The sequence below is a fragment of the Sander lucioperca genome, chromosome 13 (genome assembly GCF_008315115.2).
Source record: "Sander lucioperca isolate FBNREF2018 chromosome 13, SLUC_FBN_1.2, whole genome shotgun sequence".
NCBI lineage: Eukaryota > Metazoa > Chordata > Actinopteri > Perciformes > Percidae > Sander > Sander lucioperca.
In genome coordinates, this window is record NC_050185.1 from 36601054 (window position 1) to 36613553 (window position 12500).

A 12500-nucleotide genomic window follows, 5' to 3' on the forward strand; every position below is an offset into this window, starting at 1 on the left:
CACTGCTTACAACTGACTGACATATTCAGGTGTGTGTGTGTGTGTGTGTGTGTGTGTGTGTGTGTGTGTGTGTGTGTGTGTGTGTGTGTGTGTCTAAAATGACAAACCTTTTATGGCTTTGTGGTAAATATTCTGTATATTTTGTGCTTCATGCACACTGTAAAAAATGAATCCGTAGGAAAACAGATAATGTCCTGGCAGAAAATTACCAGTACCTTTTCCGTTAAGTTTACAGACATTTCTGTCAATCCAAAAATAAAATTCCTTCATATTATCACAGTATATGAGCTTGTATTTATACAGACATATTTGGTATCTTTTGAAATGTTTTCTGGGTCTCTACTAGGGTTTAGGATAATCACGACTATTTCACTGTTCAACAGTTATTAATGAAAACAAGTATCTATCTATCTATCTATCTATCTATCTATCTATCTATCTATCTATCTATCTATCTATCTATCTATCTATCTATCTATCTATCTATCTATCTATCTATCTATATATATATATATATATATATATATATAGATATATGAGGAAAATATGTGATACGTGTAACATGGTTATTAATTCTTCTACTTGCCATTTAGATAGATAGATAGATAGCTACTTTATTTATCCCCAAGGGATAATATTAGAGAATAATGTAGACCATATGTTACCAGAAGTGTATAATTGTGTACTTTGGTTTATTGTTCTGCCACTTTGAAACACGTGTGCAGTTGTTTTTAAGGGATTGACGTACGATACGTTCTTCCCAGTTTTAACTTACCCCTGTAACCGTAACATCATTGCCGTGGATGAATGTCAGGGTCAGAAATTAACACTCACCAAGCACAGCATTCGGGTAAATTGTTGTGGGTTCTCTTCTGTTCTGTGAATGTGAGGAGGGGGGGGGTATTGTGCGAGGTTTATTAGATGTTCATTGAAGCAAAATTTGTTATCGTGAAAGGCCTAGCGTTGGATGAGATAATGTATGATTATGTTTCTATGTAGGTTAAGTGTATGTTTATGTGTGTTTATATCTCTGTAAAATACCAGGAAATAGTTTCCTAAAACCCCAAAGAAGTTTTGTTTACTTTTACATAAGTCAAAGAAAAGCAGCAAATATAGATTTTTTTTAAGAAACTCTAACTGTATCATGTTAGGAATTTTTATTTGTATTGATGTTTCCTAAACATGTCTCTTAGGCTCCATCTCCACCGCTACGTTTTTGTTTTTAAGCGCTTGAGTTTTGAGCCAGAGGTGATCTCCGTGCAACCAAAACGGGTCAGAAGTTTACAAATGTCTCCGGTTAAGGGGCTCGGAAACGCCAGAGCAGAGGGAATGAGTGGGGGGAAACGCCAGAGCAGGGGGAATGAGAGGGGGAAACACCAGAGCAGGGGCAATGAGAGGGGGAAACGCCAGAGCAGGGGGAATGAGAGGGGGAAACACCAGAGCAGGGGCAATGAGAGGGGGAAACGCCAGAGCAGGGGGAATGAGTGGGGGGAAACGCCAGAGCAGGGGGAATGAGAGGGGGAAACGCCAGAGCAGGGGGAATGAGAGGGGGAAACGCCAGAGCAGGGGGAATGAGAGGGGGAAACGCCAGAGCAGGGGGAATGAGAGCAGGGGGAATGAGAGGGGGAAACGCCAGAGCAGGGGGAATGAGAGGGGGAAACGCCAGAGCAGGGGGAATGAGAGCAGGGGGAATGAGAGGGGGAAACGCCAGAGCAGGGGGAATGAGAGGGGGAAACGCCAGAGCAGGGGGAATGAGAGCAGGGGGAATGAGAGGGGGAAACGCCAGAGCAGGGGGAATGAGAGGGGGAAACGCCAGAGCAGGGGGAATGAGAGGGGAAACGCCAGAGCAGGGGGAATGAGAGGGGGAAACGCCAGAGCAGGGGGAATGAGAGGGGGAAACGCCAGAGCAGGGGAATGAGAGGGGGAAACGCCAGAGCAGGGGGAATGAGAGGGGAAACGCCAGAGCAGGAGGAATGAGAGGGGAAACGCCAGAGCAGGGGGAATGAGAGGGGGAAACGCCAGAGCAGGGGGAATGAGAGGTGGAAACGCCAGAGCAGGGGAATGAGAGGGGGAAACGCCAGAGCAGGGGGAATGAGAGGGGAAACGCCAGAGCAGGAGGAATGAGAGGGGAAACGCCAGAGCAGGGGGAATGAGAGGGGGAAACGCCAGAGCAGGGGGAATGAGAGGGGGAAACGCCAGAGCAGGAGGAATGAGAGGGGGAAACGCCAGAGCAGCAGGAATGAGAAGGGGAAACGCCAGAGCATGGGTAATGAGAGCAGGGGGAATGAGAGGGGGAAACACCAGAGCAGGGGGAATGAGAGGGGGAAACGCCAGAGCAGGAGGAATGAGAGGGGAAACGCCAGAGCAGGGGGAATGAGAGGGGGAAACGCCAGAGCAGGGGGAATGAGAGCAGGGGGAATGAGAGGGGGAAACGCCAGAGCAGGAGGAATGAGAGGGGGAAACGCCAGAGCAGCGGGAATGAGAAGGGGAAACGCCAGAGCAGGGGGAATGAGAGCAGGGGGAATGAGAGCAGGGGGAATGAGAGGGGGAAACGCCAGAGCAGGAGGAATGAGAGGGGGAAACGCCAGAGCAGCGGGAATGAGAAGGGGAAACGCCAGAGCAGGGGTAATGAGAGCAGGTGGAATGAGAGGGGGAAACACCAGAGCAGGGGGAATGAGAGGGGGAAACACCAGAGCAGGAGGAATGAGAGGGGAAACGCCAGAGCAGGGGGAATGAGAGGGGGAAACGCCAGAGCAGGGGGAATGAGAGCAGGGGGAATGAGAGGGGGAAACGCCAGAGCAGGGGGAATGAGAGCAGGGGGAATGAGAGGGGGAAACGCCAGAGCAGGAGGAATGAGAGGGGGAAACGCCAGAGCAGCGGGAATGAGAAGGGGAAACGCCAGAGCAGGGGTAATGAGAGCAGGGGGAATGAGAGGGGGAAACACCAGAGTAGGGGGAATGAGAGGGGGAAACACCAGAGCAGGAGGAATGAGAGGGGAAACGCCAGAGCAGGGGGAATGAGAGGGGGAAACGCCAGAGCAGGGGGAATGAGAGGTGGAAACGCCAGAGCAGGGGAATGAGAGGGGGAAACGCCAGAGCAGGGGGAATGAGAGGGGAAACGCCAGAGCAGGAGGAATGAGAGGGGAAACGCCAGAGCAGGGGGAATGAGAGGTGGAAACGCCAGAGCAGGGGAATGAGAGGGGGAAACGCCAGAGCAGGGGGAATGAGAGGGGAAACGCCAGAGCAGGAGGAATGAGAGGGGAAACGCCAGAGCAGGGGGAATGAGAGGGGGAAACGCCAGAGCAGGGGGAATGAGAGGTGGAAACGCCAGAGCAGGGGAATGAGAGGGGGAAACGCCAGAGCAGGGGGAATGAGAGGGGGAAACGCCAGAGCAGGAGGAATGAGAGGGGGAAACGCCAGAGCAGCAGGAATGAGAAGGGGAAACGCCAGAGCAGGGGTAATGAGAGCAGGGGGAATGAGAGGGGGAAACACCAGAGCAGGGGGAATGAGAGGGGGAAACGCCAGAGCAGGAGGAATGAGAGGGGGAAACGCCAGAGCAGGGGGAATGAGAGCAGGGGGAATGAGAGGGGGAAACGCCAGAGCAGGAGGAATGAGAGGGGGAAACGCCAGAGCAGCGGGAATGAGAAGGGGAAACGCCAGAGCAGGGGGAATGAGAGCAGGGGGAATGAGAGCAGGGGGAATGAGAGGGGGAAACGCCAGAGCAGGAGGAATGAGAGGGGGAAACGCCAGAGCAGCGGGAATGAGAAGGGGAAACGCCAGAGCAGGGGTAATGAGAGCAGGTGGAATGAGAGGGGGAAACACCAGAGCAGGGGGAATGAGAGGGGGAAACACCAGAGCAGGAGGAATGAGAGGGGAAACGCCAGAGCAGGGGGAATGAGAGGGGGGAAACGCCAGAGCAGGGGGAATGAGAGGTGGAAACGCCAGAGCAGGGGAATGAGAGGGGGAAACGCCAGAGCAGGGGGAATGAGAGGGGAAACGCCAGAGCAGGAGGAATGAGAGGGGAAACGCCAGAGCAGGGGGAATGAGAGGTGGAGACGCCAGAGCAGGGGAATGAGAGGGGGAAACGCCAGAGCAGGGGGAATGAGAGGGGAAACGCCAGAGCAGGAGGAATGAGAGGGGAAACGCCAGAGCAGGGGGAATGAGAGGGGGAAACGCCAGAGCAGGGGGAATGAGAGGGGGAAACGCCAGAGCAGGAGGAATGAGAGGGGGAAACGCCAGAGCAGCAGGAATGAGAAGGGGAAACGCCAGAGCAGGGGTAATGAGAGCAGGGGGAATGAGAGGGGGAAACACCAGAGCAGGGGGAATGAGAGGGGGAAACGCCAGAGCAGGAGGAATGAGAGGGGAAACGCCAGAGCAGGGGGAATGAGAGCAGGGGGAATGAGAGGGGGAAACGCCAGAGCAGGAGGAATGAGAGGGGGAAACGCCAGAGCAGCGGGAATGAGAAGGGGAAACGCCAGAGCAGGGGTAATGAGAGCAGGGGGAATGAGAGGGGGAAACACCAGAGCAGGGGGAATGAGAGGTGGAAACGCCAGAGCAGGAGGAATGAGAGGGGAAACGCCAGAGCAGGGGGAATGAGAGGGGAAACGCCAGAGCAGCAGGAATGAGAAGGGGAAACGCCAGAGCAGGGGTAATGAGAGCAGGGGTAATGAGAGGGGGAAACACCAGAGCAGGGGGAATGAGAGGGGGAAACGCCAGAGCAGGAGGAATGAGAGGGGAAACACCAGAGCAGGGGGAATGAGAGGGGGAAACGCCAGAGCAGGGGGAATGAGAGCAGGGGGAATGAGAGGGGGAAACGCCAGAGCAGGAGGAATGAGAGGGGGAAACGCCAGAGCAGCGGGAATGAGAAGGGGAAACGCCAGAGCAGGGGGAATGAGAGCAGGGGGAATGAGAGGGGGAAACGCCAGAGCAGGAGGAATGAGAGGGGGAAACGCCAGAGCAGCGGGAATGAGAAGGGGAAACGCCAGAGCAGGGGTAATGAGAGCAGGGGGAATGAGAGGGGGAAACACCAGAGCAGGGGGAATGAGAGGGGGAAACACCAGAGCAGGAGGAATGAGAGGGGAAACGCCAGAGCAGGGGGAATGAGAGGGGGAAACGCCAGAGCAGGGGGAATGAGAGGTGGAAACGCCAGAGCAGGGGAATGAGAGGGGGAAACGCCAGAGCAGGGGGAATGAGAGGGGAAACGCCAGAGCAGGAGGAATGAGAGGGGAAACGCCAGAGCAGGGGGAATGAGAGGTGGAAACGCCAGAGCAGGGGAATGAGAGGGGGAAACGCCAGAGCAGGGGGAATGAGAGGGGAAACGCCAGAGCAGGGGGAATGAGAGGGGAAACGCCAGAGCAGGGGGAATGAGAGGGGGAAACGCCAGAGCAGGGGGAATGAGAGGGGGAAACGCCAGAGCAGGAGGAATGAGAGGGGGAAACGCCAGAGCAGCAGGAATGAGAAGGGGAAACGCCAGAGCAGGGGTAATGAGAGCAGGGGGAATGAGAGGGGGAAACACCAGAGCAGGGGGAATGAGAGGGGGAAACGCCAGAGCAGGAGGAATGAGAGGGGAAACGCCAGAGCAGGGGGAATGAGAGCAGGGGGAATGAGAGGGGGAAACGCCAGAGCAGGAGGAATGAGAGGGGGAAACGCCAGAGCAGCGGGAATGAGAAGGGGAAACGCCAGAGCAGGGGTAATGAGAGCAGGGGGAATGAGAGGGGGAAACACCAGAGCAGGGGGAATGAGAGGTGGAAACGCCAGAGCAGGAGGAATGAGAGGGGAAACGCCAGAGCAGGGGGAATGAGAGGGGAAACGCCAGAGCAGGGGGAATGAGAGGGGGAAACACCAGAGCAGGGGAATGAGAGGGGGAAACGCCAGAGCAGGGGGAATGAGAGGTGGAAACGCCAGAGCAGGAGGAATGAGAGGGGGAAACGCCAGAGCAGGAGGAATGAGAGGGGAAACGCCAGAGCAGGGGGAATGAGAGGGGGAAACGCCAGAGCAGGGGGAATGAGAGGGGGAAACGCCAGAGCAGGGGGAACGAAGCAGAAGATATTCCTTTTTAAACCAAAACGTAGCGATGTAGCAGCAGTCAATTGATATTTTTATAAACCAAAAAACTAATCCATTCATCCAGAATATAATCCACAGATTAATCGTTAGTTGCGACTGTATTTGATAGAATACAAGTGCAAAGCAATGTGATCCCACAGCTCCGATTATTTAAAGGTTTTAGGATTATAAACTCTTCGCTAATTAACTCAAAATTCATGTTGTGTCTTCACAGACTGAGATGCTCTGAAAGACAGAAGAAGTATCCGGGTTTCTTCTGCAGAGACTGGGAGTCTTGTTGGATCCAGTTCCTGCGATATTGTCCAGAAGACGACGTGTTGGGTCAACAACAACAACATGGACGACATGGACGACTACATCTGGCAGCGCCGCATCCAGCACGGCGTGAGATATCAGAAGAGCGCCGTCCCGTTCCCAGACTCGGTTGAAATCGGTTTGGATTTCAACGCGGCGTTGGAAAGGACGGAAAAGTTAGATCTGAGTCTGCTGACGAACGGCGTGATGCTGGAGCTTTGCGAATTCGCCAAAACGGTGACCAAGTCCGAGACGTACTTCCTCTTCGAAATGCTGGACTTCAACTTCGACCTCGGCGTGGACGTGGACATCGACCAGCAGTACTTCGACTACGCGAGACGCGCTCACAATAAAATAAAGCTGCTGAAGGAGCAAATCAAAGTGAAACCACAGAGATGGAAAGAAACGTTTCCACTGCCAGACCTGAGCGCGATTATTGGGGCGACTGCGTCAAAGCAGTCCAGACATTACTACCCGAACAGGAACAAAATGGTGGACTGTTCGGTCCTCAGTAACGGCAGCAATAACAGCCAGTCCGCAGAACATCAGAAGACGGAAAGTAACGGAGACATGTATGTTGTTAAACGAGGCGGATTAAAACCGACGGAATATACCTTCCCTTACTGTAAAAACCTCGGTGTGACTCCGGTTGTTCGACCGGGCGACGCACCCCGAGAGAAATTAGACCCGAGTCTGGTGAACAACGGCGTGATGTTGGAACTGCTCAACTTCTCCCGAGTGCTTTGTGGGACGCACACCGGGATAGTTTACGACTTGGTCAAGCAAAACTTTGGCCACGAGTTGGATAAAACGTTGTTCCGTATGCAGCTGAGCAAGCTGATGGAGAGGAAGTACGCGTGCCTAAGGCCGGAGGAGAAAGACGCTTTCCGAAAGGAGCCGTTCGAAGTCCAGATCCAGAAACGGGAATACAAGCGTAAACGGAAAATAGACCCAGCCGCAGATTACGAAGAACAGGACGGACTAACGATGACCAGTAAAAGAAAAGGGACGCCGAGGCTCATGGACGATTATGTGAAAGACTTCTGTCAGGATGGCGACCTGTCATACATGTGTCCGGTTGATTTTGAGACAGAAATGCAGTCCGGTTCGGAGGACAAACCAGAAACGATGACGTTTGAAAGTAGTTTGTCGGAAACGGAGTTCTCTCTGGATGTAAAGGAGGAAGAGGAGGAAGTGGTCATCTCTCCAATGCCGCCTCAGGCTAATTGTTGGCCTGGCGCTCATCTAAAGAACACGACTTTTAAAGCAGTCTCGGCGCTGTTTTCCGAAGTCGACAACGAGGACAGAGATGCAAAAACACCGAAGCAGAAGCTGTGGATGAGACGCACCACTCGTGCAAAACGAATCCTGAAGTCGAGCAAAGTGAACGACCTGTTCGCCCGCTGCAGGGAGATAGCGTTGGACTTCAACGTCGGCTCGGGCAACAAACAGAACGTGGATCCGTTCCTTCTCACCAATCACGTGTTGTTCGAGATCTACAGATTCGCAACTACGATGTCCAAGAGTTTCCGCAGTTTCTTGTTTGAGATTCTGGACATAAACTTCAACCTCGTCCCCCAGGGTAACCTGTACCATCGCAATTTTATATACTACATGATAACGAAAGAAAAGATCCTTCAGAACCACCCCGACCGATGGAAAACGGAGTTTCTCAGCAGCCCCTTTCAGTTCCCGGAAGTTTACAACATGGTTGACGTGACGAGCGATTTTAAAACGGGACAAGAAGTTGAGACGGAGCAGCCGGCGAGCGTAGATTTGCCGGCTTCGGCTGACAGCCAGGAGGCGGATATGGAGCTTCACCCGTACTGTAAAAAGTTTGGCCTTAACCTTTGGTCACTAGCAGAACGTCCGGCGAACCAGAAGCTCGATTTGACGGCCTTGACGACCGGCGCTGTGCTCGAGATATTCGGCTTTGTGCGAGAGCTGTGTGCACCGGTCCGCGAGATGGTTAACGACGTCCTGGAGCACAACTTTGATCTTGATCTGCAAAGCGGAGCATCGGTTGCGTCTGGCGTGATCAAGAGATGGTACTCCTTGCAGAAAAGCGTAATGAAAGGGCAGTCCCCGTCCCCGAAGATCACTCGATGGTTAAACACGGTTGTCCCGATAAACGGCTACTCGCAGCTCAATCGGAAACCGAAAACCGCCAACGGATCTCAGGATCCGGACTCTGGAGAAGAAGATGTAAAACCGGAAATTGATGATTTTATTGTAGATGTGAAGACGGAGGAGACGGAGGATGAAAACATCTATCGCTACAACTTCTGCGAAGAAATAGGACTGATCCTGGACGTCGGATCTAAACCGGAAGCCAGCGCAAAACTCGACCTGCGGCTTCTGACGAGGGGAATCCTCTTCGAGATGCACCGGTACGTGGAACGAAACTGCAACCGATACGTTCCCGCTCTGTACGAGATCCTGGAGTACAACTTCGACCTGAGCTCCCAGAACCACCGCCGGGTGGAGTTCGCCTGGTCCATCGCATCGCAGGTGATCGCCATAGCGGGGAAGAACGGCAGGAAGGGAGACTATCTGAACAGAGCGATCGAGTTGCCGATCGAAGTCTCGGACTCCCAGCAGGCCGTGTGCAAAGAGGAGCCGGACGACGGCTTCGGCGAGACGGACTACAGCGATAACGACATCGTGTTTGTCCGAGAACTGAAGCCAGTTGACATAGAAGTGGAGATAGAGTAGAGCAGTGTTAGGATGGTAACACACACACACACACACACACACACACACACACACACACACATACATATATATATATATACACACACACACGCACGCACGCACGCACACACACACACACACAGAGACACGCACACACACACATACAGACACACACACACACACACACACACAGAGACACGCACACACACACATACAGACACGCACACACACACACACACACACACACACACACACACACACACACACACAGAGACACGCACACACACACATACAGACACGCACACACATGCATACATATATACACACACACACACACACACACACACACATACAGACACACACACACACACACACAGACACATACACACACACACACACACACAGAGACACGCACACACACACACACACACACACACACACAGAGACACACGCACACACGCACACACACACACACACACAGACACGCACACACACACATACAGACACACACACACACACACACAGAGACACGCACGCACACACACACACACACACACACACACACACACACACACACACATGCACACACGCTGCACAATATACAGTTTGTTTTATTGTCAGTGTGATATCACCTGGCATCGCGAAAGAAACTCTTTACTTTAAAATGTAAAATGTCTTTCTTGTTTTAGTGCCTTTTATATTCAACTCAATGTTCAGTTTGTTCAGTAAAAGAAAGTTGGTACTAATATCCCTTTATGTGTTTTTTGATGCTTTTTTCCGCGTCTTCTTTTCGACACTCATTGCGTTTATAAAAACTATTTGTTATATTTCAAAGTTTTTTTTCCTGGAATAAAAACCGTTTGTTTGGGGGCCAGTAACAATTGAAGAACTGAAGAACTGTTGTGGATGACCATGAGGTGGTTCATGCTTTTGACAGTTTTTTTCCCCCATTTTTCTTTTTCTTTTTCTTTCTTTAAATAACATCTTGCATAGCGTTTTTTCAACATTTCTCCTAATTTTCCTTTTACATTTATTCTATTTTCTATAAGATTGTGACCGAGCGAGGCGATGAGGTCAAAGATGTGAAGAGGAGGAATGTAATGTTAGTGTAAAGATCCGTGTGGATGGAAAGTTGTCTCTCTTTAGTCTGAAATTAAAGTGTTTAATCTTCATAATGTCTGTTCCAGATTTATTTCAGCTCGCCATCAGAGCATCTTAAAATGTTCAAACCAACAACGTGTGTGTGTGTGTGTGTGTGTGTGTGTGTGAGAGAGATGTGGACTTCGAGACTTCTTAACAACCTGTTTTCATGCAATTATAGCTTTTTAAATCTAAATTCATTCATGTATTTCTATTTTCTTTTATTGGAGCATATATGTTGGGGAAACGTATGACGAGCTGCATGTCCCCTGACCTTTGCCATAATGTGCAACGTAACACATGCGCTATGCCTTATGTGTGTGCACTCACATACAGACAAATACATTGACATGGTGACACCAAGTCCTCCTGGAGTTGTACCTTTTGTCATTAGTTTTGCTTTCAATAACTTGGTAAATAAACACTGGCAGTAAGCTAACAGCTACATGCAAGGTGTGTGGCACCAAGATAAATGATGCTGAATCAACAACGTCAAACTTCATCAGGCATCTCCAAACGGACCCAGATAGGTCAGTCACTTGCTAATGTGAAAGAGACATTACATTTAGCAGATATATATCGTCACAGGTAACAAGCTAACCATCGCAAAGTGTTGTGCTAATGCTGGGAACAGGCACATAGTATCTTTATAGTTGTATCCATATGATGTGACAGACTTAGGTTCATATTTCAGCAGGTTGTTGTTAAATAGCAATACGGAAAGTATCAGTTCTCACGTGTTTGCACCATGGTTGGTGTATTCACTTTCAATACAGATGTTTCCCAGCGGTGGAGTGGCAATCGGCAAAGTCAGGACTTTTCCCGGTGGGCTTGTAGTGTTTTGAGGCCGCGAGGGCCGGTCTGATAATAGTTATACATTGCAAGTTCTTAGTAACACCATCCGGCGGCCTGGTGTCCGTGGCCGCTGCCCGCTGGTCAAACTGACCGTACGGCGGGCCGCAGCAGCCTCTTATTTCAATACCAACACAGGCTGATCACAAAGCATTAACGGTTACAACCAGGGTCCAAATTTAACTTTTTTGTCCACCAGCCAAATGGCTAGTCAATGTTCACATTTTACCAGCCACTCAATAGAGTACTATTGTTTTTTTGGCTGGTGAGGATAGCAAATCTACCAGCCACTTGCATATTTTACCAGCATTTTGGCTGGTAGATGGTGCTAATTTGGAACCCTGGTTACAACCATGTCTAAGATTTTCAGAAATATAGCAGACTGATCTCATGGAGTGGCGTATGTATGACTCGCCAATTCGTATGCCATTATTGCCGTGTTATCAAGACGCATACTCTCTTTGTAGCGTGTTTATCAACGCCGTTTGGCCTCCATTGACTTACATTACCTTGTGATTGCGTGTGAGTTGACGCCGTAGCGAGTAGTATGAAAGGGAGAAAATCCGCACAGGGAGGTTGGTTGTGGGGGAGGACGGATCAAACGCAGGACTTTCACCCGGGGACCGGGTCCCACTTGTGACTTTGTGTCTCGCGTGTGATGTTTACTTTCCACATTTGTTGTTTTCCTAAACCCAAGCGTAGTCTTGCGATAACACGCCACGTGGCTTTAGAAAAGTGGCGTGTATGTTTACGCTGTGACGTTGCAGACTGCCGTCTGCTGTATACAGCGTAGACATACACGCGGATAGCTCATGCAAAGTCACGATGTCACGTTGAATATAGGGGATCAGTGAGCAGCCCCTCCCCAAGTGGCATAGCCCTGGTCGGCCTATTTTTTTCTTCGTCACGTTTGGAAGTCTATCGGTAACGTTAACAGACAGCGTGTGAGTCTAGTGATGGAAAGCCCAAAAACAAAAGGGAAAGGTGGTGCTGAGAAGGTCAAACTCAAAAGGGAAAAAGGGATGGTGTTGCTGTTCATTCATTCATTCACCATCCCAACATTCATCGCTCATCGTCATAGTCATACACTATATGGAATGTAACTAAGTACATTTACTCCAGTACTGTACTTCAGTCCAAATGTTGAGGTACTTGTACTTTACTTGAGTCTTTTCTTTTCATGCCACTTTCTACTTCTACTCCGCTACATTTCAGAGAGAAATATTCTACTTTTTACTCCACTACATTCATCTGTTACAGCTTTAGTTACTAGTTACTTTAGTTACTCCACTACATTCATCTGTTCCAGCTGTAGTTACTAGTTACTTTAGTTACTAGTTACTTTAGTTACTCCACTACATTCATCTGTTCCAGCTGTAGTTACTAGTTACTTTAGTTACTAGTTACTTTAGTTACTCCACTACATTCATCTGTTCCAGCTGTAGTTACTAGTTA

The 12500-nt window shown here is 50.3% G+C and overlaps 2 protein-coding genes across 2 annotated transcripts in view; one reads left to right on the plus strand and one right to left on the minus strand.

The window, feature by feature from the left end:
- LOC116061957 overlaps positions 1 to 9135 on the plus strand; it is a 10586-nt gene extending 1451 nt beyond the window's left edge. The window contains exon 2 of the mRNA XM_031316323.2: positions 6280 to 9135. Within this exon, the coding sequence (XP_031172183.1) occupies positions 6402 to 9074 (2673 nt within the window). The 5' untranslated portion in view covers positions 6280 to 6401 and the 3' untranslated portion in view covers positions 9075 to 9135. The remainder of the gene's footprint in view (positions 1 to 6279) is intronic.
- The window catches only part of LOC116036424 (bromodomain-containing protein DDB_G0280777-like), a 1700590-nt gene that overhangs the window by 1336671 nt on the left and 351419 nt on the right, over positions 1 to 12500 (minus strand). The window lies entirely within an intron of this gene.